Raw genomic sequence first — 21328 nt, 5'->3', positions numbered from 1 at the left:
TTACACATATATATAAGTCATTACACATATATATAAATCATTACACACATATATATAAGTCATTACACATATATATAAGTCAGATATTACACATATATATATAAGTCATTACACATATATATAAGTCAGATATTACACATATATATAAGTCATTACACATATATATAAGTCAGATATTACACATATATATAAGTCATTACACATATATATAAGTCAGATATTACACATATATATAAGTCATTACACATATATAAGTCAGACATTACACACATATACATAAGTCATTACACACATATACATAAGTCATTACACACATATATAAGTCAGACATTACACACATATACATAAGTCATTACACACATATACATAAGTCATTACACACATATATAAGTCAGACATTACACACACATATATATATATATATATATATATATATATATATATATATATATATGACATTACACACATACCTCCTCAATAAGAATATATTTTCCTTTATATGAAAACCTCCTTTTCTTCTTATCCATCTCTTCCTGATGTGGTGAGGCCCGTCCTCCATCTTCATTACCACAAGGATTCTCCTCACACTCCATGCTTCCTCTGTTATGGCTGTAGATGGACATGGAGTCACATTTTGGCTGCTGGGGGCACTAGGTTCACCCTCCTGTGGAAAATGTGACCTTATGAATCCTTTACAAAGTGTTGGTATGGACTCTGGTGTCTTCCTTATGACAGGGACCCCCCTTATAATAGGGGACACACACAGAATTGCGCCCCCTCCCTTATTTTGGGCATGGCTGTCATTAACATTTATTGGTTTGGTGCAATCCCCCTCCCCCTTTTTTTATCCACAGGTGGTCTTTCCCCAGTGTTGCTGGGCAGATTCTCCAGACAGAGGTTCTGTTGCCGGGCAGAAAAGATCCAGTGGTGTCAGCTTATTGGATGAACAGTTCGAGCGGGAATCCAGTGGTCCATATATTGTGCCTCAGGAGAGGTTCTGCTGTCAGTCCAGCTGCAGTGTGTGAAGACTGAGGAAGCCATCACCCACCCACCCCTTTTGTTATTTTAGTCGCGGTCCTTTAAGGGGTACTCTGGTGAAAAACTTTTTTTTTTTTTTATCAACTGGTGCCAGAAAGTTAAACAGATTTGTAAATGACTTCTATTAAAAAATCTTAATCCTTCCAGTACTTATTAGCTGCTGAATACTACAGAGGAAATTATTTTCGTTTTGGAACACAGAGCTCTCTCCTGACATCATGACCACAGTGCTCTCTGCTGACATCTCTGTCCATTTTAAGAACTGTCCAGAGTAGGAGAAAATCCCCATAGAAAACATATGGTGCCCTGGACAGTTCCTAAAATGGACAGAGATGTCAGCAGAGAGCACTGTGGTTATGATGTCAGCAGAGAGCTCTGTGTTCGTGATGTCAGTAGAGAGCTCTGTGTTCCAAAAAGAAAAGAATTTCCTCTGTAGTATTCAACAGCTAATAAGTACTGGAAGGATTAAGATTTTTTAATAGAAGTAATTTACAAATCTGCTTAACTTTCTGGCACCAGTTGATTTAAAAAAAATAATAATAATAATAATCCACCGGAGTACCCCTTTAACCCCTTAAGGACTCAGCCCATTTGGACCTTAAGGACTCAGACAATTTAATTTTTACGCTTTCGTTTTTTCCTCCTCGTCTTCAAAAAATCATAACTCTTTTATATTTTCATCCACAGACTAGTATGAGGGCTTGTTTTTTGCGCGACCAGTTGTCCGTTGTAATGCCATCATTCACTTTACCATAAAATGTATGGCGCAACCAAAAAAATACTATTTGTGTGGGGAAATTAAAAAGAAAACTGCAATTTTTCAAATTTTGGAAGGTTTTGTTTTCACGCCGTACAATTTATGGTAAAAATGACATGTTTTTTATTCTCTGGGTCAATACAATTAAAATGATACCCATGATTATACACTTTTCTATTACTGTTGCGCTTAAAAAAAATCGCAAACTTTTTAACCAAATTAGTACGTTTAAAATCCCCCTATTTTGAAGACCTATAACTTTTGAATTTTTCCGTATAAGCGGTGGTATGAGGGCTCATTTTTTGCGCCATGATCTGTACTTTTTATTAATACCATATTTGCTTATACAAAACTTTTATTACATTTTTATAAATTTTTTGTGGAATAAAATGTTATAAAAAGGCAGCTATTTTGGAGTTTTGTTTTTTTTTACGTTCATGCCGTTCACCGTACGGGATCATTTACATTTTATTTTAATAGTACGGATATTTACGCACCCGGTGATACCAAATATGTATATAAAATAATTTTTTTTACACTTTTTGGGGGTAAAATAGGGAAAATGGGTCTATTTAGGTTTTTATTGGGGGAGGGGGTTTTTCAAATTTTTTTACTTTATTTTTTTACTTTTATTTTTACACTCTTATAGTCCCCATAGGGGACTATTTATAGCAACCATTCGATTGCTAATCCTGTTCAGTGCTATGTATAGGACACAGCACTGATCAGGGTTATCAGTCATCTTCTGCTCTGGTCTGCGGGAAAGCAGATCAGAGCAGAAGACTCCCGGAAGGCAGCGGAGCCAGGTGAGGGGACCTCCGGCTGCCGTGCAGGATGATCGGATCGCAGCGGCAGCGCTGCGGGCGATCCGATCATCCTGTTAAGTGATCGCGATGCTGCAGATGCCGTGATCTTTATTGATCACGGCATCTGAGGGGTTAATGGCGGACATCCGCGAGATCGCGGGTGTCCGCCATTACCGGCGGGTCCCTGGCTGCGATCCACAGCCGGGACCTGCCGCGCATTATGCCGGTATCGCTCCGATGCCAGCGGTTATGCTCAGGACGTCCTGGTGCGTTAAGTACCACATCACCAGGACGTACATTTACGTCCTGCGTCGTTAAGGGGTTAATAGTGGGGTTTAGTCTCCCAGTCATTGCTGGGAGGACATGGACTCTGGGCAGTTGGAGCAGATTTATAAGGTATTTAAAAATTATTTAAACCATAAGGTATTTATAGTTTCATTAAAATGTTTATTATATTACATATATGTTTTTTTCCAACTGCTGTGTATTTTATGTATGTCTTGATGCCCTGGTACTTAAGGCACCAGGACGTACATTTACGTCCTATAAATGACGCAATTTCTCCCGAGTACGGCAATACCCCATGTCACGATGCCGGCTGGCAGGAGGTGGATCCTCTGTGCCAGAGAGGGATTGCGTGGACCGTGCTAGTGGACCGGTTCTAAGTCACTACTGGTTTTCACCAGAGCCCGCCGCAAAGCGGGATGGTCTTGCTGCGGCGGTAGTGACCAGGTCGTATCCACCAGCAACGGCTCACCTCTCTGGCTGCTGAAGATAGGCGCGGTACAAGGGAGTAGACAGAAGCAAGGTCGGACGTAGCAGAAGGTCGGGGCAGGCAGCAAGGATCGTAGTCAGGGGCAACGGCAGGAGGTCTGGAACACAGGCTAGGAACACACAAGGAAACGCTTTCACTGGCACGATGGCAACAAGATCCGGCAAGGAAGTGCAAGGGAAGTGAGGTGATATAGGGAAGTGCACAGGTGATCAGACTAATTGGAACCACTGCGCCAATCAGCGGCGCAGTGGCCCTTTAAATCGCAAAGACCCGGCGCGCGCGCGCCCTAAGGAGCGGGGCCGCGCGCGCCGGGACAGGACCGACGGGGAGCGAGTCAGGTACGGGAGCCGGGGTGCGCATCGCGAGCGGGCGCTACCCGCATCGCGAATCGCATCCCGGCTGGAGGCGGAATCGCAGCGCCCCGGGTCAGTGGATCTGACCGGAGCGCTGCAGTGAGGAGAGTGTAGCGAGCGCTCCGGGGAGGAGCGGGGACCCGGAGCGCTCGGCGTAACAGTACCCCCCCCCCTTGGGTCTCCCCCTCTTCTTAGAGCCTGAGAACCTGAGGAGCAGACTTTTGTCTAGGATATTGTCCTCAGGTTCCCAGGATCTCTCTTCTGGACCACAACCCTCCCAATCCACTAAAAAAAAGGTTTTCCCTCTGACCTTTTTGGATGCCAGAATCTCTTTGACGGAGAAGATGTCCGAGGAGCCGGAAACAGGAGTGGGAGGAACAGATTTGGGAGAGAAACGGTTGATGATAAGTGGTTTAAGAAGAGAAACGTGAAAGGCATTAGGAATACGAAGAGAAGGAGGAAGAAGAAGTTTGTAAGAGACAGGATTAATCTGGCACAAAATTTTGAAAGGACCAAGATAGCGTGGTCCCAACTTGTAGCTAGGGACACGGAAGCGGACATATTTAGCGGAGAGCCATACCTTGTCTCCAGGGGAAAAAATGGGAGGAGCTCTTCTTTTCTTATCCGCGAACTTCTTCATGCGTGATGAAGCCTGTAAGAGAGAATTTTGGGTCTCTCTCCATATGATGGAAAGGTCACGAGAAATTTCATCCACAGCGGGCAGACCAGAGGGCAAGGGGGTAGGGAGGGGGGGAAGAGGGTGACGGCCGTACACCACGAAAAATGGGGATTTGGAGGAAGATTCAGAGACTCTGAAGTTATATGAGAATTCGGCCCATGGAAGAAGATCTGCCCAGTCATCCTGGCGGGAGGAAACAAAATGTCGTAAATAATCACCCAAGACCTGGTTAATTCTTTCTACTTGTCCATTGGATTGAGGATGATATGCAGAAGAAAAATTTAATTTAATCTTGAGTTGTTTACAGAGAGCCCTCCAGAATTTAGACACGAATTGGACGCCTCTATCCGAGACGATCTGCGTAGGCAACCCGTGAAGACGAAAAATGTGTATAAAAAATTGTTTAGCCAACTGAGGCGCTGAAGGAAGACCAGGAAGAGGGATGAAATGTGCCATTTTGGAGAATCGATCAACGACCACCCAGATAACAGTGTTGCCACGGGAAGGGGGTAAATCAGTAATAAAATCCATACCAATCAGAGACCAAGGCTGTTCGGGGACAGGCAGAGGATGAAGAAAACCAGCGGGCTTCTGGCGAGGAGTCTTATCCCGGGCACAGATAGTGCAGGCTCGCACAAAGTCCACAACATCCGTCTCCAGAGTCGGCCACCAATAGAAGCGAGAGATGAGTTGCACAGATTTCTTGATGCCCGCATGACCTGCGAGATGGGAGGAGTGACCCCATTTGAGGATTCCGAGGCGTTGGCGTGGAGAAACAAAGGTCTTTCCTGGAGGAGTTTGCCTGATGGAGGCTGGAGAAGTGGAAATCAGGCAGTCAGGAGGAATGATGTGTTGCGGAGAGAGTTCAACTTCAGAAGCATCCGAGGAACGAGAGAGAGCATCGACCCTAATGTTCTTATCGGCAGGCCGAAAGTGAATTTCAAAATTAAATCGGGCAAAGAACAGAGACCACCTGGCCTGGCGAGGATTCAGCCGTTGGGCAGACTGGAGGTAGGAGAGGTTCTTGTGATCGGTGTAAATAATAACTGGAAATCTTGATCCCTCCAGCAGATGCCTCCATTCCTCAAGTGCTAATTTAATGGCTAGAAGCTCTCGATCCCCGATGGAGTAGTTCCTCTCCGCCGGAGAGAAGGTCCTAGAAAAAAAACCACAAGTAACAGCATGCCCGGAAGAATTTTTTTGTAGAAGGACAGCTCCAGCTCCCACTGAGGAGGCATCAACCTCCAATAGGAAGGGTTTGGAAGGGTCAGGTCTGGAGAGCACGGGAGCCGAAGAAAAGGCAGACTTGAGCCGTTTAAAGGCGTCTTCCGCTTGAGGAGGCCAAGACTTGGGATCGGCATTTTTTTTGGTTAAAGCCACGATAGGAGCCACAACGGTAGAAAAATGTGGAATAAATTGCCTGTAATAATTGGCGAACCCCAAAAAGCGTTGGATAGCACGGAGTCCGGAGGGGCGTGGCCAATCTAAGACGGCAGAGAGTTTGTCTGGATCCATTTGAAGTCCCTGGCCAGAGACCAAGTATCCTAGGAAAGGAAGAGATTGGCATTCAAACAGACATTTCTCTATTTTGGCATAGAGTTGATTGTCACGAAGTCTCTGAAGAACCATACGGACATGCTGGCGGTGTTCTTCTAGATTGGCAGAAAAAATCAGGATATCGTCCAGATATACAACAACACAGGAATATAAAAGATCACGAAAAATTTCATTAACAAAGTCTTGGAAGACGGCAGGGGCGTTGCACAGGCCAAAGGGCATGACCAGATACTCAAAGTGTCCATCTCTGGTGTTAAATGCCGTTTTCCATTCATCCCCCTCTCTGATGCGGATGAGATTATAAGCACCTCTTAAGTCCAGTTTAGTAAAGATGTGGGCACCTTGGAGGCGATCAAAGAGCTCAGAGATGAGGGGTAGGGGGTAGCGGTTCTTAACCGTGATTTTATTAAGACCGCGGTAGTCAATGCAAGGACGTAGGGAGCCATCTTTTTTGGACACAAAGAAAAATCCGGCTCCGGCAGGAGAGGAGGATTTACGGATAAAGCCCTTTTTTAAATTTTCCTGGACGTATTCAGACATGGCAAGAGTCTCTGGGGCGGATAGAGGATAAATTCTGCCCCGGGGTGGAGTAGTGCCCGGGAGGAGGTCGATAGGACAATCATAAGGCCTGTGAGGAGGTAGAGTCTCAGCTTGTCTTTTGCAAAAAACATCCGCAAAGTCCATATAGGCCTTAGGGAGACCGGTTACAGGAGGAACCACAGAGTCACGGCAAGGGTTACTGGGAACCGGTTTTAGGCAGTCCTTGGAACAAGAGGGCCCCCAACTCTTGATCTCCCCAGTGGACCAATCCAGGGTTGGGGAATGAAGTTGAAGCCAGGGAAGTCCAAGGAGAATTTCAGAAGTGCAATTGGGGAGGACCAAAAGTTCAATCCTCTCGTGATGAGATCCGATGCACATTAGAAGGGGCTCCGTGCGGAAACGTATGGTACAGTCCAATCTTTCATTGTTTACACAATTGATGTAGAGGGGTCTGGCGAGACTGGTCACTGGGATGTTGAACCTGTTGACGAGAGAGGCCAAAATAAAATTTCCTGCAGATCCGGAGTCCAAGAAGGCCATAGTAGAAAAGGAGAAGGCAGAGGCAGACATCCGCACAGGCACAGTAAGACGTGGAGAAGCAGAGTAGACATCAAGGACTGTCTCACCTTTGTGCGGAGTCAGCGTACGTCTTTCCAGGCGGGGAGGACGGATAGGACAATCCTTCAGGAAGTGTTCGGTACTAGCACAGTACAGGCAGAGGTTCTCCATGCGGCGTCGTGTCCTCTCTTGAGGTGTCAGGCGAGACCGGTCAACCTGCATAGCCTCCACGGCGGGAGGCACAGGAACGGATTGCAGGGGACCAGAGGAGAGAGGAGCCGAGGAGAAGAAACGCCTCGTGCGAACAGAGTCCATATCCTGGCGGAGCTCCTGACGCCTTTCGGAAAAACGCATGTCAATGCGAGTGGCTAGGTGAATGAGTTCATGTAGATTAGCAGGGATTTCTCGTGCGGCCAGAACATCTTTAATGTTGCTGGATAGGCCTTTTTTAAAGGTCGCGCAGAGGGCCTCATTATTCCAGGATAATTCTGAAGCAAGAGTACGGAATTGTACGGCATACTCGCCAACGGAAGAATTACCCTGGACCAGGTTCAACAGGGCAGTCTCAGCAGAAGAGGCTCGGGCAGGTTCCTCAAAGACACTTCGGATTTCCGAGAAGAAGGAGTGTACAGAGGCAGTGACGGGGTCATTGCGGTCCCAGAGCGGTGTGGCCCAAGACAGGGCTTTTCCAGACAGAAGGCTGACTACGAAAGCCACCTTAGACCTTTCAGTGGGAAACTGGTCCGACATCATCTCCAAGTGCAGGGAGCATTGGGAAAGAAAGCCACGGCAAAACTTAGAGTCCCCATCAAATTTATCCGGCAAGGATAGGCGTAGACCAGGAGCGGCCACTCGCTGTGGAGGAGGTGCAGGAGCTGGCGGAGGAGATGATTGCTGAAGCTGAGGTAGTAACTGCTGTAGCATAACGGTCAGTTGAGACAGCTGTTGGCCTTGTTGCGCTATCTGTTGTGACTGCTGGGCGACCACCGTGGTGAGGTCAGCGACAACTGGCAGAGGAACTTCAGCGGGATCCATGGCCGGATCTACTGTCACGATGCCGGCTGGCAGGAGGTGGATCCTCTGTGCCAGAGAGGGATTGCGTGGACCGTGCTAGTGAACCGGTTCTAAGTCACTACTGGTTTTCACCAGAGCCCGCCGCAAAGCGGGATGGTCTTGCTGCGGCGGTAGTGACCAGGTCGTATCCACCAGCAACGGCTCACCTCTCTGGCTGCTGAAGATAGGCGCGGTACAAGGGAGTAGACAGAAGCAAGGTCGGACGTAGCAGAAGGTCGGGGCAGGCAGCAAGGATCGTAGTCAGGGGCAACGGCAGGAGGTCTGGAACACAGGCTAGGAACACACAAGGAAACGCTTTCACTGGCACGATGGCAACAAGATCCGGCAAGGAAGTGCAAGGGAAGTGAGGTGATATAGGGAAGTGCACAGGTGATCAGACTAATTGGAACCACTGCGCCAATCAGCGGCGCAGTGGCCCTTTAAATTGCAAAGACCCGGCGCGCGCGCGCCCTAAGGAGCGGGGCCGCGCGCGCCGGGACAGGACCGACGGGGAGCGAGTCAGGTACGGGAGCCGGGGTGCGCATCGCGAGCGGGCGCTACCCGCATCGCGAATCGCATCCCGGCTGGAGGCGGAATCGCAGCGCCCCGGGTCAGTGGATCTGACCGGAGCGCTGCAGTGAGGAGAGTGTAGCGAGCGCTCCGGGGAGGAGCGGGGACCCGGAGCGCTCGGCGTAACACCCCATATGTGACCCTAAACTGTTGCCTTGAAATATGACAGGGCTCCAAAGTGAGAGTGCCATGCCCATTTGAGGCCTAAATTAGTTACTTGCATAGGGGTGGACATCGGGCTATTCTACGCCAGTGATTCCCAAACAGGGTGCCTCCAGCTGTTGTAAAACTCCCAGCATGCCTGTACAGTCAGTGGCTGTCTGGTAATACTGGGAGTATTTGTTTTGCAACAGCTGGAGGCTCCGTTTTGGAAACAGTGGCGTACCAGACGTTTTTCATTTTTATTGGGGAGGGGGGCTGTGTAGGGGTATGTGTATATGTAGTGTTTTTTACTTTTTATTTTATTTTGTGTTAGTGTAGTGTAGTGTTTTTAGGATACAGTCGCACGGGCAGGGGTTCACAGTAGTTTCTCGCTGGCAGTTTGAGCTGCGGCAGAAAATTTGCCACAGCTCAAACTTGCAGCCGGATACTTACTGTAAACCTCCGCCCATGTGAGTGTACCCTGTACATTCACATTGGGGAGGGGGGAACATCCAGCTGTTGCAAAACTACAACTCCCAGCATGCGCTGACAGACTGTACATGCTGAGAATTTTAGTTTTGCAACAGCTGTAGGCACACTGGTTATATATCACTGAGTTTGTGACCTAACTCAGTGTTTCACAACCAGTGCGCCTCCAGCCGTTGCAAAACTACAACTCCCAGCATGTACGGTGCATGCTGGGAGTTGTAGTTTGCAACCGCTGGAGGCACACCGGTCGTGAAACACTGAGTTAGGTAAAAAAAAAAAAAAAAACTCTGAGTTTCACATCCTTCAGCTGTTTCAAAACTACCACTCTCAGCAGACACCGACAGCCAACGGGCATGCTGGGAGTTGTAGATATGCAACCAGTAGATGCACCACTACAACTCCCAGCATGCACTTTAGCTGTTTGTGCAAGCTGGGAGTTGTAGTTATACAACAGCTGAAGGTACACTTTTCCATAGAAAAAATGTGCCTCCAGCTGTTGCAAAACTATAAGTCCCAGCATGCCCATAAGGGAATGCTGGGAGTTGTGGTGGTCTGCCTCCTGCTGTTGCATAACTACAGCTCCCAGCATGCCCTTTTTGCATGCTGGGAGCTGTTGCTAAGCAACAGCAGGAGGTTGTTACTCAGCTTCAACTGCTGATCCACGCCGCTTCAGGTCAGTCCCTCACAGCCGCCGCCGCTCCTGGGGCCCCGATCCCAACAGGGACGCCGGGTATCAGGGTTCCAGCTGCCGGGGTCCTCTTCCCGCACCCGATCACGTCCTCCGGAAGAGTGGCGAAGCGGGTTGTGGGAGTGACACCCGCAGCAGGTGCCCTGATTGGTCGGCCGGTAAACCGGCCGACGAATCAGGGCGATCGTGAGGTGGCACCAGTGCCACCTCACCCCTGCTGGCTATGGCTGTTCGGGGCCGTCAGAGATGGCCGCAGATCGCTGGGATCTGCGGCCATCGCCGACATGGGGGGACATAATGACCCTCCTGGGCGATATGCCGCGATGCCTGCTGAACGATATCAGCAGGCATCCGGCTCCGGTCCCCAACCGGCTAGCGGTGGGGACCGGATTTCCCACGGGCGTATGGATACGCCCTGTGTCCTTAAGGACTCGGGATGCAGGGCGTATCCATACGCCCTGTGTCCTGAAGAGGTTAAGCTGCTTTCACACTACCGTTTGTGCCCGGTAGTGTGAATGACGTTAAAAGAAGATAGCGGGAGAAAAATTTGTGCTTGCAACGTCTTTTTCTCCCGCTATCTTCCGGTGGAATAACGGGAGTCATAACGGACCTTAGAGGAATCCCATTCAAGTGAATGGGATCTTCTTTGCCCCTAATGACTCCCGTTAGGCTCCGTTACAATAACGGACGTTAATGGCGTTCAAAGTGAAAAAAAAAATGAGCCCTTAACATCCGTTTGTAAGGGAGCCTCACACACACTGTGAAAGTAGCCTTAGGCTAGGTTTCCACTTGGGTTTTTTTCTGGCAGTTTTTGAGCCAAAGTCAGAAGTGGATTTATAAGGGAGGAGAAGTGAAAGTTCTTCCTTTATATTTCCCATTCCTTTTGAATACGCTTCTGGCTTTGGCTCAAAAACTGCAGTGGCAGTTTTCCAAAAAAGTGGAAACCTAGCCTTAGGCTGCACTATTCCAAGCAGTGTCATCTGGTAAAAAATGTATAACTTGCAGTATACGTGTGGTGTCCCAGCAGAAAAGGCTGTCCTGTGGGCTAAAGATTGCCTTGGACATCCCTATTGTCTATATGTTGGGCCCACTGCTCCATTATCTAATCTGTAACAATGTGATTTATTGCTATGTCATGTTATGTGTTAATATATACTCTGTAACTTTAAAGGGGTACTCCGTCCCAAGACATCTTATCCCCTATCCAACGGATAGAGGATAAGATGTCTGATCACAGGGGTCCCGCCACTGGGGTCTCCCTGCTGCACCTGGCGTTCTTTTAGAGCATCAGGCACAGCGCTGGAGGCTTGTGACATCACGGCCATGCCCCACTTGTGATGTCATGGCCACGCCCCTTAAATGCAAGTCTTTGGGAAGGGCCATTACAGCCACCATGCCCCTTCCCATAGACTTGCTTTGAGGGGGCATGGCCGTGATATCACAAGCAGGGTGTGCCCGTGATATCACGAGCCTCCGAAGTTCGCTCCGTGCATCGGATGTCTGGGGTGGCGCAGTCTGATAAGATCAGACATCTTATCTAGTCTACTAAATTCCACAGCCATGCCAAATCTCAGGAAAAGACACCGGCACTCATGTAAATTGTCAAAGTCTGGCGGTAAGCAAAGCTCTTGGGGGAAAATCTTTACTTCAGTCAGTCAGTTAAGTAAAGTCTTTCAAGTCAGCATGTACTGCTACTAATTTTAAAGCTGCATTCAACAGCCACTACAACTCCCATCAAGCCAATAGGCTCCACGGGTTCCCCTCTGCACAAGAGACTGTATTGTTTGAGAGAGACAGTTATCATTAACCTGGTATTGGTTTATTTATTATCTCGTGCCTGGCCCAGGAGAAGCTGTCCTAACCGTGTAGGTTAACAGTGCTCTGGGGTCACAAACTGATACATCTAACCACCCCGGGTCACGCACAAAATTTATACATCCTGCACCCCAGTAAGAAGCACTAGTGGCTGCCACATAGGTTCTTATTATTATGGTAGTTTACAGGTTATGGGGGTAATTGATGGCACAATATGGAAAATATGAGATGCAGAGTTAAAAGGGACTAAGTGACCACCAGATAACTTGGGAATTAATCCATTGACCTCCACAGATTGGGACCCTAAACCACTGACCACCAACAAGTTGACATTTTAGGACAGGAGGAAGAAAAGTACTAGAAAACAATCGCTAGGCACAAAAAGGAGAAATGGCAAATTTCCAGGAGTTTCATGTTGTCAGCGGCCACAACGTACGAGCGATAAAGCTCATAGACCTGATTCTCCTTCCAGTTTCACGAGACAAATGCAAAACACGATTTGGTATTTTCAATTCTCTTTCAGAGCTCCAGTCACCATTCAGCAGTTTTTATGTCTCCAGGCATTCTGGAGGAGATGTCATCAGTTTGTTTTTCTTTTTATTGTGCTTGTTTATGTTGTTTATCTGCGACTGAAATGATTGCATACCAATCCTCCATGGATCTGTGGTACGGAAAACATCATCTCTTCCTCTCAGAAATGTGCTGGAGGCAAAGACCAAATGGGCTGGTGCCATTTGTGTCTAGAAAAGGTTCCTTCATTTTTGGATCTTGAAGTGATGTGGTAAAAAAATATATATATAAATGTTCTAAACAATAAATTTGACAATAGAATTGAACTGGAGCACAGAGGATTCTATAGAAGGCAGGCAGGTGCACCACTGGACCAACTGGTATTTACATGGAAGGCTCTTCAGTGTGTATGGTCAGTCAGTAATTTCTATTTCAGTCTGTCTTGACCAACCTTGCCACCTTTAGGAACGGCAGCAGCTTCTGGTCTAAGTAGGTGTTTTTTTGGCTAGGCGGCAAAGTTACCTTCCTGCCCAGCCCCAAGTGTAAAGAATAGTGGTCTAAAGACATTAACAGTGAGTTATTGTCTGCCTAAGGCAACATTTTGGGATTCTTTTAAACCAAAGGGGTAAATAAACTTTAGTATGAAGGCACCCCCCTCACCACACCCACTTTCAAGCAACAAACATACCTGGCAAAAGAAAACACTTTTGACATGTTTTAGTGACAAGAGTGTTCAGACCCTGACCGATGACAAGAACAAGCAGGTACAGAAGGGCTCCATGCTCCTTTACCCGCTTTGTGTCTATGACACCTGAACAGTCCCATAGACTTACATTGTAAGTCCAATTAGGTCACGTGGCACAGAGGTGGGAGAGAACGCGTTAAGCGCACCCTTCTCCCTGCTCGTTTTTGTGATCAATCGGACTGATAAACACCTTTGATATGTCTCTATGTGGTGATTTGGGGTATTGCAATGGTGATGCAGGGTCTGGTGGTATTAACCCTTGATTTGTCGTGATGCCAGGGTGGGGTTTGCTTATTATAGAAGGCCCTGCCGCCAACCGGCCCAAAAATGGCAGGAAATAAATGGAATGTCCACAACTTTTACTGAACTTCGTATGCAAACAGTATTTATAAACATACAGTCTCTCTCTGGAGGTAACCGGGATGCAGGTTCCTCACAGGCTTTGCTGGGACTAATAGTCTTTAACTTTAAGCAGGCCACTGTGCTACTAATTGTATGAGTTGAGTTGAATAGTAGTCACAAGGATTTAGTAAACAGAGCTTTATAACTCAGGGTTTTAGTGGCTGCTGGTTCTTTAGGCTTTGGCCTAGTTGAGATGAATGGATATATGCTGATTGTGCTTGCTTGATAGTCTGGAACTAAGAGAGCAGGAACAAGAGAGCGAATTTACAGACTACAGCCCCTTATATACTAGGGGGGCTGGACTAATCCCATTGGTTGTCAAGCCTGGAGGTCCTGTACCCAGGGAACTCTGGGTACATCACATGACCCTGGAAGGTCCTAAATATCTGTACAACCATTGTAATATGTAATACACTATACAGTAATACATTTATATGAGGCGACCAAGGGGCAAGCCCTGCAGGAGAGCCCTGTGGAATTTATACAGGGACAGGACCAGGTCTTGTACCGGGACACCGCATCTACTACATATGAAAAGTAGTTTTTCTAATGACAGTGCTTGTTTAGGGTATATTTACTTTTGGTAATTTAAAGCGGTACTCCAAATACATCTTATCCCCTATCCAAAGGATAGGGGATAAGATGTCTGATTGCTGGGGTCCTGCTGCTGGGGACCCCCGCAATTTGTCATTCCACACCCACCTTTGTGAGCTCTCCGCAGCCAGGAGGCTCTGAGTGTGAAGCATAACGACCACGGGGCCAGAGTATCGTGACGTCACAACTCCGCCCCGTGTGATGTCATACCTGCTCCTAAATGCAAGTCTATGGGAGGGGGCGTGACGGCCAGCGGCGGGACCCCCACAATCAGACATCTTATCCCCTAAACTTTGGATAGGGGATAAGATGTATTAGGGTCGGAGTAACCCTTTAAGGATATTTTTTATGGTGGGATTTACATGAAAATGTGGGGTAAAAAAAACACACACTACAAAACAGCACATAAAATTACACTCTAAACCTGGGCATTATTTGTGAGTGAAAAAGGTGGTAAACCTATCCAAAAAACTCAGCAGAAGACAATCACATTTTGAGGTGACTTTGTAAGCTATCACTTGCCCCTATTGTCAGGACAACCCCATGGACTAGACTGCAAAGAAGACATGTTTTATACAAACACCATCTAAAATTAGTATTTTGGGGTATTTGGGGCATTCCCAGGTGTGAGGCTTAAAGGGGTACTCCCCTGCCCCAGCGTTCGGAACATTTTGTTCTGAACATTGGGTGTAGGCTGCGGGAGTTGTGACATCACGGACACGCCCTTATGATGTCTAGCTACGCCCCCTCAATGCAAGTCTATGGGAGGGGGCGTGGCAGCCGCCTCGCCCCCTCCCCTAGACTTGCATTGCGGGGGGGGGTGGCGTGACATCATGTGGGGCGTGGCTGTAAGGTTACAACTCCCACAGCCCAAACCCAGCATTCGGAACAAAATGTTCCGAACGCTGGTGCAGTGGAGTACCCCTTTAAATATCTTTTTTTTTCCAGTTCTGATGTTGGCAAAGTATGTCCATTAGACCTTATTGATGATATGCCCTGTCTTTGTGACAACAAAGTTGCCAACAATTAAAATAGGATGTGGACATGTTCGGAATAAATGGAAGGTGGCCCTCAAAACCATTTCTGGCGGTGATCCCAATGAGCCCCCTTATGACACTAAGATCATGTCTAATATATATTTGTAGCATATTGGTAAATGAATAAAAAAAATTGTCCGGGATGCATTTTATTTTCATAATCATATTGATGATGGTGGTAAATTAAAAAAAGAAAACAAACTACATATACTTATCTTCTCTGCTTCCGACACCACAGTATCCTGGAGCTCCAGTACCTGCTGCACAGTGCTTGTGAGATCACAGTCCCCCCCCCCCCCCCAGCCAATCAGTGGGCACAGAAATGTCCTTCCTCAGCCACTGATTGGATGAGGGGGGCCTGTGACATCACATCCTGAACCTGAAAGAGCTGTGCAGCAGCTCCAGGATACTGGCGGTGTCGAAGGAGCAAAGAAGGTGAGCACAGTGATCACTCAACTTACAATGGCCTCAGGTTACAATATTTTCATTTTTTTTCTGGACCAATGTAACGTGTAACCAGACTCCACATACAATGCAACGGACAGTCCAGATCTGCGAAACATGTCAATGGCTGGAAGGGGCATTTCACTGGTAAAACAACTGTATTCCTGAAGTGTATGCACTGACTGGTGTCTGGTAGCGCCCCCTACAATACAGAGAGGTATTACATGTTCTGTACTACTCTTTACCTGTATTACTGAAGTGTATGCACTGACTGGTGTCTGGTAGCGGTCCCTACAGTACAGGGAGGTATTACATGTTCTGTACTACTGTTTACCTGTATTACTGAAGTGCATGCACTGACTGGTGTCTGGTAGCGCCCCCTACAGTACAGTGGGTATTACATGTTCTCTACTACTCTTTACCTGTATTACTGATGTGCATACACTGGTGTCTGGTAGTGCCCCCTACAGTACAGGGAGGTATTACATGTTCTGTACTCTTTACCTGTATTACTGAAGTACATGCACTGACTGGTGTCTGGTAGTGCCCCCTACAGTACAAGGAGGTATTACATGTTCTGTAGTACTCTTTACCTGTATTACTGAAATGTATGCACTGACTGGCTGTCTGTAGCGCCCCCTACAGTACAGGGAGGTATTACATGTTCTGTACTACTCTTTACCTGTATTACTGAAGTGTATGCACTGACTGGTGTCTGGTTGCGCCCCCTACAGTACAGGGAGGTATTACATGTTCTGTAATCTTTACCTGTCCCAGGGTTAGCTGCTCCTTTGGACACCAGGTGATTGCGGCTCCATGTTACTTTTTTGGGACATTGCCTGTACTGTACAGGACCCTGAAGAAGCTCCTGTCCTCTACATAGACAGTGATTACAGCTCCCAGCAGATCTTTATTACTTTTATATGTAAGGATTTGCTTTATCTCTATTAGTTTTCTACTTACTTTCTTTAATCCTCACTTTTTCCTATTTTTGGATGACATTTTGGGCTTCAGAACCAATTCCCGGGTTTCCTTAGAGTCATGGTCTCAACATACAATGATCGTCCTGGAACCAATTAATATTGTAACTTGAGGGAGCACTGTTTATGTTTTTTATTTTTATTTATTTATTTACCACCACCATGAGTATGATTATAAAATAAATACTGCCCAGACAACCCCTAAATTATTGTGGATGGGAAGCTATGTTCCTCTACATTGAACTGAGTATGACCTGCAGTTATTGCACCAATGTCACATCTTGGTCAAATTGCATAAAAAAATAAATAAATAAATAAATAAAGTTGAAACTCAATAATAAAAAGTACAATGTTCCCCTTTGGATGGGTGGTATGAAATTACTCGTCAGCTTTCTCTAAGGTCAGAATGAGGAGGACACCGTGACAACACAAGATGATCTGTCTCTTGTGGATTCTGATGGGAAGTGCCCTAAAATGTGAGTATCCTCACTTGTGTATTATTTTCTTTATTATTTTATTTATTTAAAATTAAAGTTGTGAATTCGCTCTTATTGGCTTTTGGAAATTCTTTTAAATTATTGATATTAAATAAATCATTAAATGAATGATAATCTTTAGTTGATATTGTTATAACTGCAATATTTTCTAATATCCATGAATTTTGTCCCTTGGTCGAATTCCAACCCAGGACCAGAGTGCAAACCTCTTAACTCATGGTAAAGTAATGATGGGGTTGTAGATTTTTAAATATATATGTATATTGGTCACTTTGAAAGGCAGGTCCCATTATATTACTTTATATTACTACTTCCACATCTTCCAAATGCTTAATTCTAAATCCCTCCACTGCGTCCCATACCCTTTTCCCTATTTATGGAAGTTTTATTCACCCGTCGCAAAAGTTTCGTACATGGTGCAATGGGATGTCCCCAAGATGTTTTCCTATTGGGGAATGGCAGGACATGGCAATCAGGACTGCCAACATTTCTATTAATATGTCTTTAGTGGAGGATGATTATACATTATTTCTTAGTTGGTATCATGTGACTACTTACCTGGATAAGATGATACTGGAGTGAGACCCGGTGCGATCAACAACTTTTGACATTTCTGATCGTCATGTCAAAAGTTGTTGTTAAAGATAGTAACGCTTTAACTGTAGAATTCCTGGGACATCCAAGTCTTCCCACTTGTTTATCTCTTTCCTGTTTCTGGCAGAGAAAATAGGGATCACTACCTCTTGATAAGATAGACCAGTGTCACGATGCCGGCTGGCAGGTAGTGGACCCTCTGTGCCAGAGAGGGATTGGCGTGGACCGTGCTAGTGGACCGGTTCTAAGCCACTACTGGTTTTCACCAGAGCCCGCCGCAAAGCGGGATGGTCTTGCTGCGGCGGTAGTGACCAGGTCGTATCCACTAGCAACGGCTCACCTCTCTGGCTGCTGAAGATAGGCGCGGTACAAGGGAGTAGGCAGAAGCAAGGTCGGACGTAGCAGAAGGTCGGGGCAGGCAGCAAGGATCGTAGTCAGGGGCAACGGCAGAAGGTCTGGAAACACAGGCAAGGAACACACAAGGAACGCTTTCACTGGCACTAAGGCAACAAGATCCGGCAAGGGAGTGCAGGGGAAGTGAGGTGATATAGGGAAGTGCACAGGTGAACACACTAATTGGAACCACTGCGCCAATCAGCGGCGCAGTGGCCCTTTAAATCGCAGAGACCCGGCGCGCGCGCGCCCTAGGGAGCGGGGCCGCGCGCGCCGGGACAGAACAGACGGGGAGCGAGTCAGGTAGGGGAGCCGGGGTGCGCATCGCGAGCGGGCGCTACCCGCATCGCGAATCGCATCCCGGCTGGCAGCAGGATCGCAGCGCCCCGGGTCAGAGGACGTGACCGGAGCGCTGCAGCGGAGGGAGTGAAGCGAGCGCTCCGGGGAGGAGCGGGGACCCGGAGCGCTCGGCGTAACAACCAGTTCCTTTGGACCTGGAGAAATCCATATTACATTGGATAATGGTTCTTTATAGACTGCATAGAATTCTCCCGGAGAAGGGAAAGGCATTCCGTAAAGTTTGGGTGATCTATAGGACCTCAAAACTGTAGTCTTTGCATAATGGTTGTCCTCATTGGGGAATAAATTTATTGTTGTCCTTTCTCCTCTGTTGTCTTGTTCTGATCACACCCTAATCCCAAGGGCAGAAGATTTATTCTGATGTCATATTTGGAGTCAGGTTAACGACTCAATGCTCCTACTCAGAGACGCCGGTGGACCGTGGCTGCAGAGATGTGGGCGCTCAGAGGCAATTACCTGAAATTTCACGCAGAGTGCGCTTCTTCTGATACTAATCCATATAGGTGTAGTCCACATTAGATACAGTATCTGAATGTTTGGTGCTCTGCACCCCTCACCGCACTGCTGGTCTGCGAGTTCCCGGGATGGTAGCCCTGTTGCAGCTGGGGTTCCGTTCTGCGGGCTGGCACGGCTGGGCAGCCGGCTCGGTGTTCACGTCCGTGCGATAAGTAAATTCCCGGTATCCTCCTGAGATGACACGGGGTGCGTCCGGCCATAGGATGGTATGCAGCGGTGTTGGTGCGGTGATTGGATGCAGGTAAGCGGTGGTGGTCCTGGGCGGCGTCCTTGTGGCCAGGTGCGCGCGCCCGAACAGTGGTCCCGTTTGCAGAGAATTCCAGCTGTTGTGAATATGGTAAAAGTGGATGAGAGTTGAAAACTTGGTTAGGTGGTCTGTGGATAGGAGGTATAAGCCAAACGCATTTCGGGGAGACCCCTTCTTCAGTGGCTCTGCATAGAGTACCCCATATTGTTTTGAGGTTTATATTGTCTCTGTGTTTTAATTGGTAGCCATTTTGGGTTTGTTATAAACAACAGACTGGATTGACAGTGAATCAGAAATTACAGAAAATAAAGTAAGACATAATATTGATAATGATCAGTAATAATAGTAATAATTATACAACTAGTCTGTTCAAATTCTATTAATACCATGTGTAAATATGGATATGGATTTGGGGTATAAATATATAGGCACAAAATAAATATCATATTTAGAACAATAAGAACAATAAAAGGATATAAAGACTAATGTGAGTACAACAAATGGATAAAATAAAATGCAATACAGTACATTAGAATAAACAAATAGAATAAATTAAAATAACAATAAAATGTATATAATAAAATGGATATCTGGTGCAGGTGGTGTAAACATGGTTTCTACCACCTTCAGCAGATATCCATTTTATTATATACGTTTTATTGTTATTTTAATTTATTCTATTTGTTTATTCTAATGTACTGTATTGCATTTTATTTTATCCATTTGCTATACACACATTAGTCTTTATATCCTTTTATTGTTCTTATTGTTCTAAATATGATATTTATTTTGTGCCTATAAATTTATACCCCAAATCCATATCCATATTTACACATGATATTTATAGAATTTTAACAGACTAAAACGTTGTTTTATACATCATGGAATAAATTCACAGTTTTGGATTATATCATCGTGGTGTGCTGCCTTTATCCATTGCATATTTAATAAGAACCGGAGCACCGAGGTTCAACAGGCTTGCACCCATTCCACTTATCTGGATGTGCTGCTTTTTATGAACTTTCTATATATATATATATATATATATACACTAAACGGGATGAGTATTTAACTCAGGGAGAGTTCACCACTCCTGATGTGACGGAGCTTTCAAGGGCCACTAAGCACTCTGCAGGCATTCTGGGTAGGGGAATATGCAAATCAACTCATTACATAACCTTTTCAGGCGATGTTCCCTGGTATCAGCTTAGTTGGCCCCTCATCTCAGCCAAGCCAGATTACCCTGCTCTGTACTGACAGGGGGCAAGTACCCCGAAACAGCTGTCTGCAGATGGGTGCTCTTTCCTTCTGGAGAGAGAGTTCTGGCTTGGCATTAATCCCGATTAGCTTTTTATATTCCGTAACTGGAGCTAAGCTGATACCAGGAAACATCGCCTGAAAAGGTGATGTAATGAGCTGATTTGCATATTCCCCTATATATATATATATATATATATATATATATATATATATATATATATATATATATTGAGGTCTGCATCACCATTTACTTTATTTATATCTTGTCTTTTTTCAACTTTACAAACTATGTAACTATGCAAACATTGATAAGGTTATTATTTGTAATTATTTTTTTATACCACCTAAAATCTGACCTGTTATGTGACTGTATGCTGCATTTTAACCTATTTCATTGAACCATCAGGTCTATTATGTGAAAGATCCTGCGGAGGGAGAAGTCATGTTGCTGGCGATGAAGGCAGCGATGTCATATTTCAGGTGGATCCCGCTGGAGTTATGGGAGACATCACTTGGTTCGTCTCCGGGAATCATTTTGCCACTTCGGAATCTGGAAAAAATATAAAAATCCGAGACAACCGATACAAAGGGAAAGTGTTCAGCATGGAGGACGGATCGTTGCTTATGAAAAACTTGGCCAGAAAAGACCAAGGAACTTATATAGGGAGCACCCTGAAAAATATGTCAGGAGAAGCAGAGCTCTGCGCAATGATCTATGATGTCAGGGTTTACGGTAAGATGAATGTCCATTTACACCGTGTCATCATATGGATTGTATGTGGATATGTACAATAGAATGCCATCTTTACTGATCTACAGTCATGGCCATAAATGTTGGCACCCCCGAAATTTTTCAAGAAAATGAAGTATAAACACATGTTTATTCCCTTTGTTTGTATTGGAATTAAACTAAAAAAGGGAGGAAAAAAA

At 46.0% G+C, this 21328-nt stretch overlaps 1 protein-coding gene across 7 annotated transcripts in view; it reads left to right on the top strand.

Moving 5' to 3' along the window:
- Nucleotides 1-1576: 1576 nt before the first annotated feature.
- The window catches only part of LOC130295116 (T-lymphocyte surface antigen Ly-9-like), a 34277-nt gene continuing 14525 nt past the window's right edge, over nt 1577-21328 (top strand). For 3 of the 7 annotated variants that reach the window (XR_008848705.1, XR_008848704.1, XM_056545448.1), the window contains exons 1-2: nt 14960-16476; nt 20805-21131. Coding sequence is in view for 5 of the 7 variants with exons in the window: in XM_056545448.1 (XP_056401423.1) it covers nt 16368-16476; nt 20805-21131 (436 nt within the window). In the remaining 2 variants the exon portion in view is untranslated. Of the gene's footprint in view, nt 2998-9901; nt 9990-11420; nt 11620-14959; nt 17008-20804; nt 21132-21328 lie in introns of those variants that run through there. The other 4 variants (XM_056545453.1, XM_056545450.1, XM_056545451.1 and 1 more) reach the window with 4 other exon arrangements.

The sequence above is a fragment of the Hyla sarda genome, chromosome 11, assembly GCF_029499605.1.
Source record: "Hyla sarda isolate aHylSar1 chromosome 11, aHylSar1.hap1, whole genome shotgun sequence".
Lineage (NCBI taxonomy): Eukaryota > Metazoa > Chordata > Amphibia > Anura > Hylidae > Hyla > Hyla sarda.
Note: the sequence above shows the minus strand (reverse complement) of the source record. Positions and strands in the feature narration are given on the sequence as shown.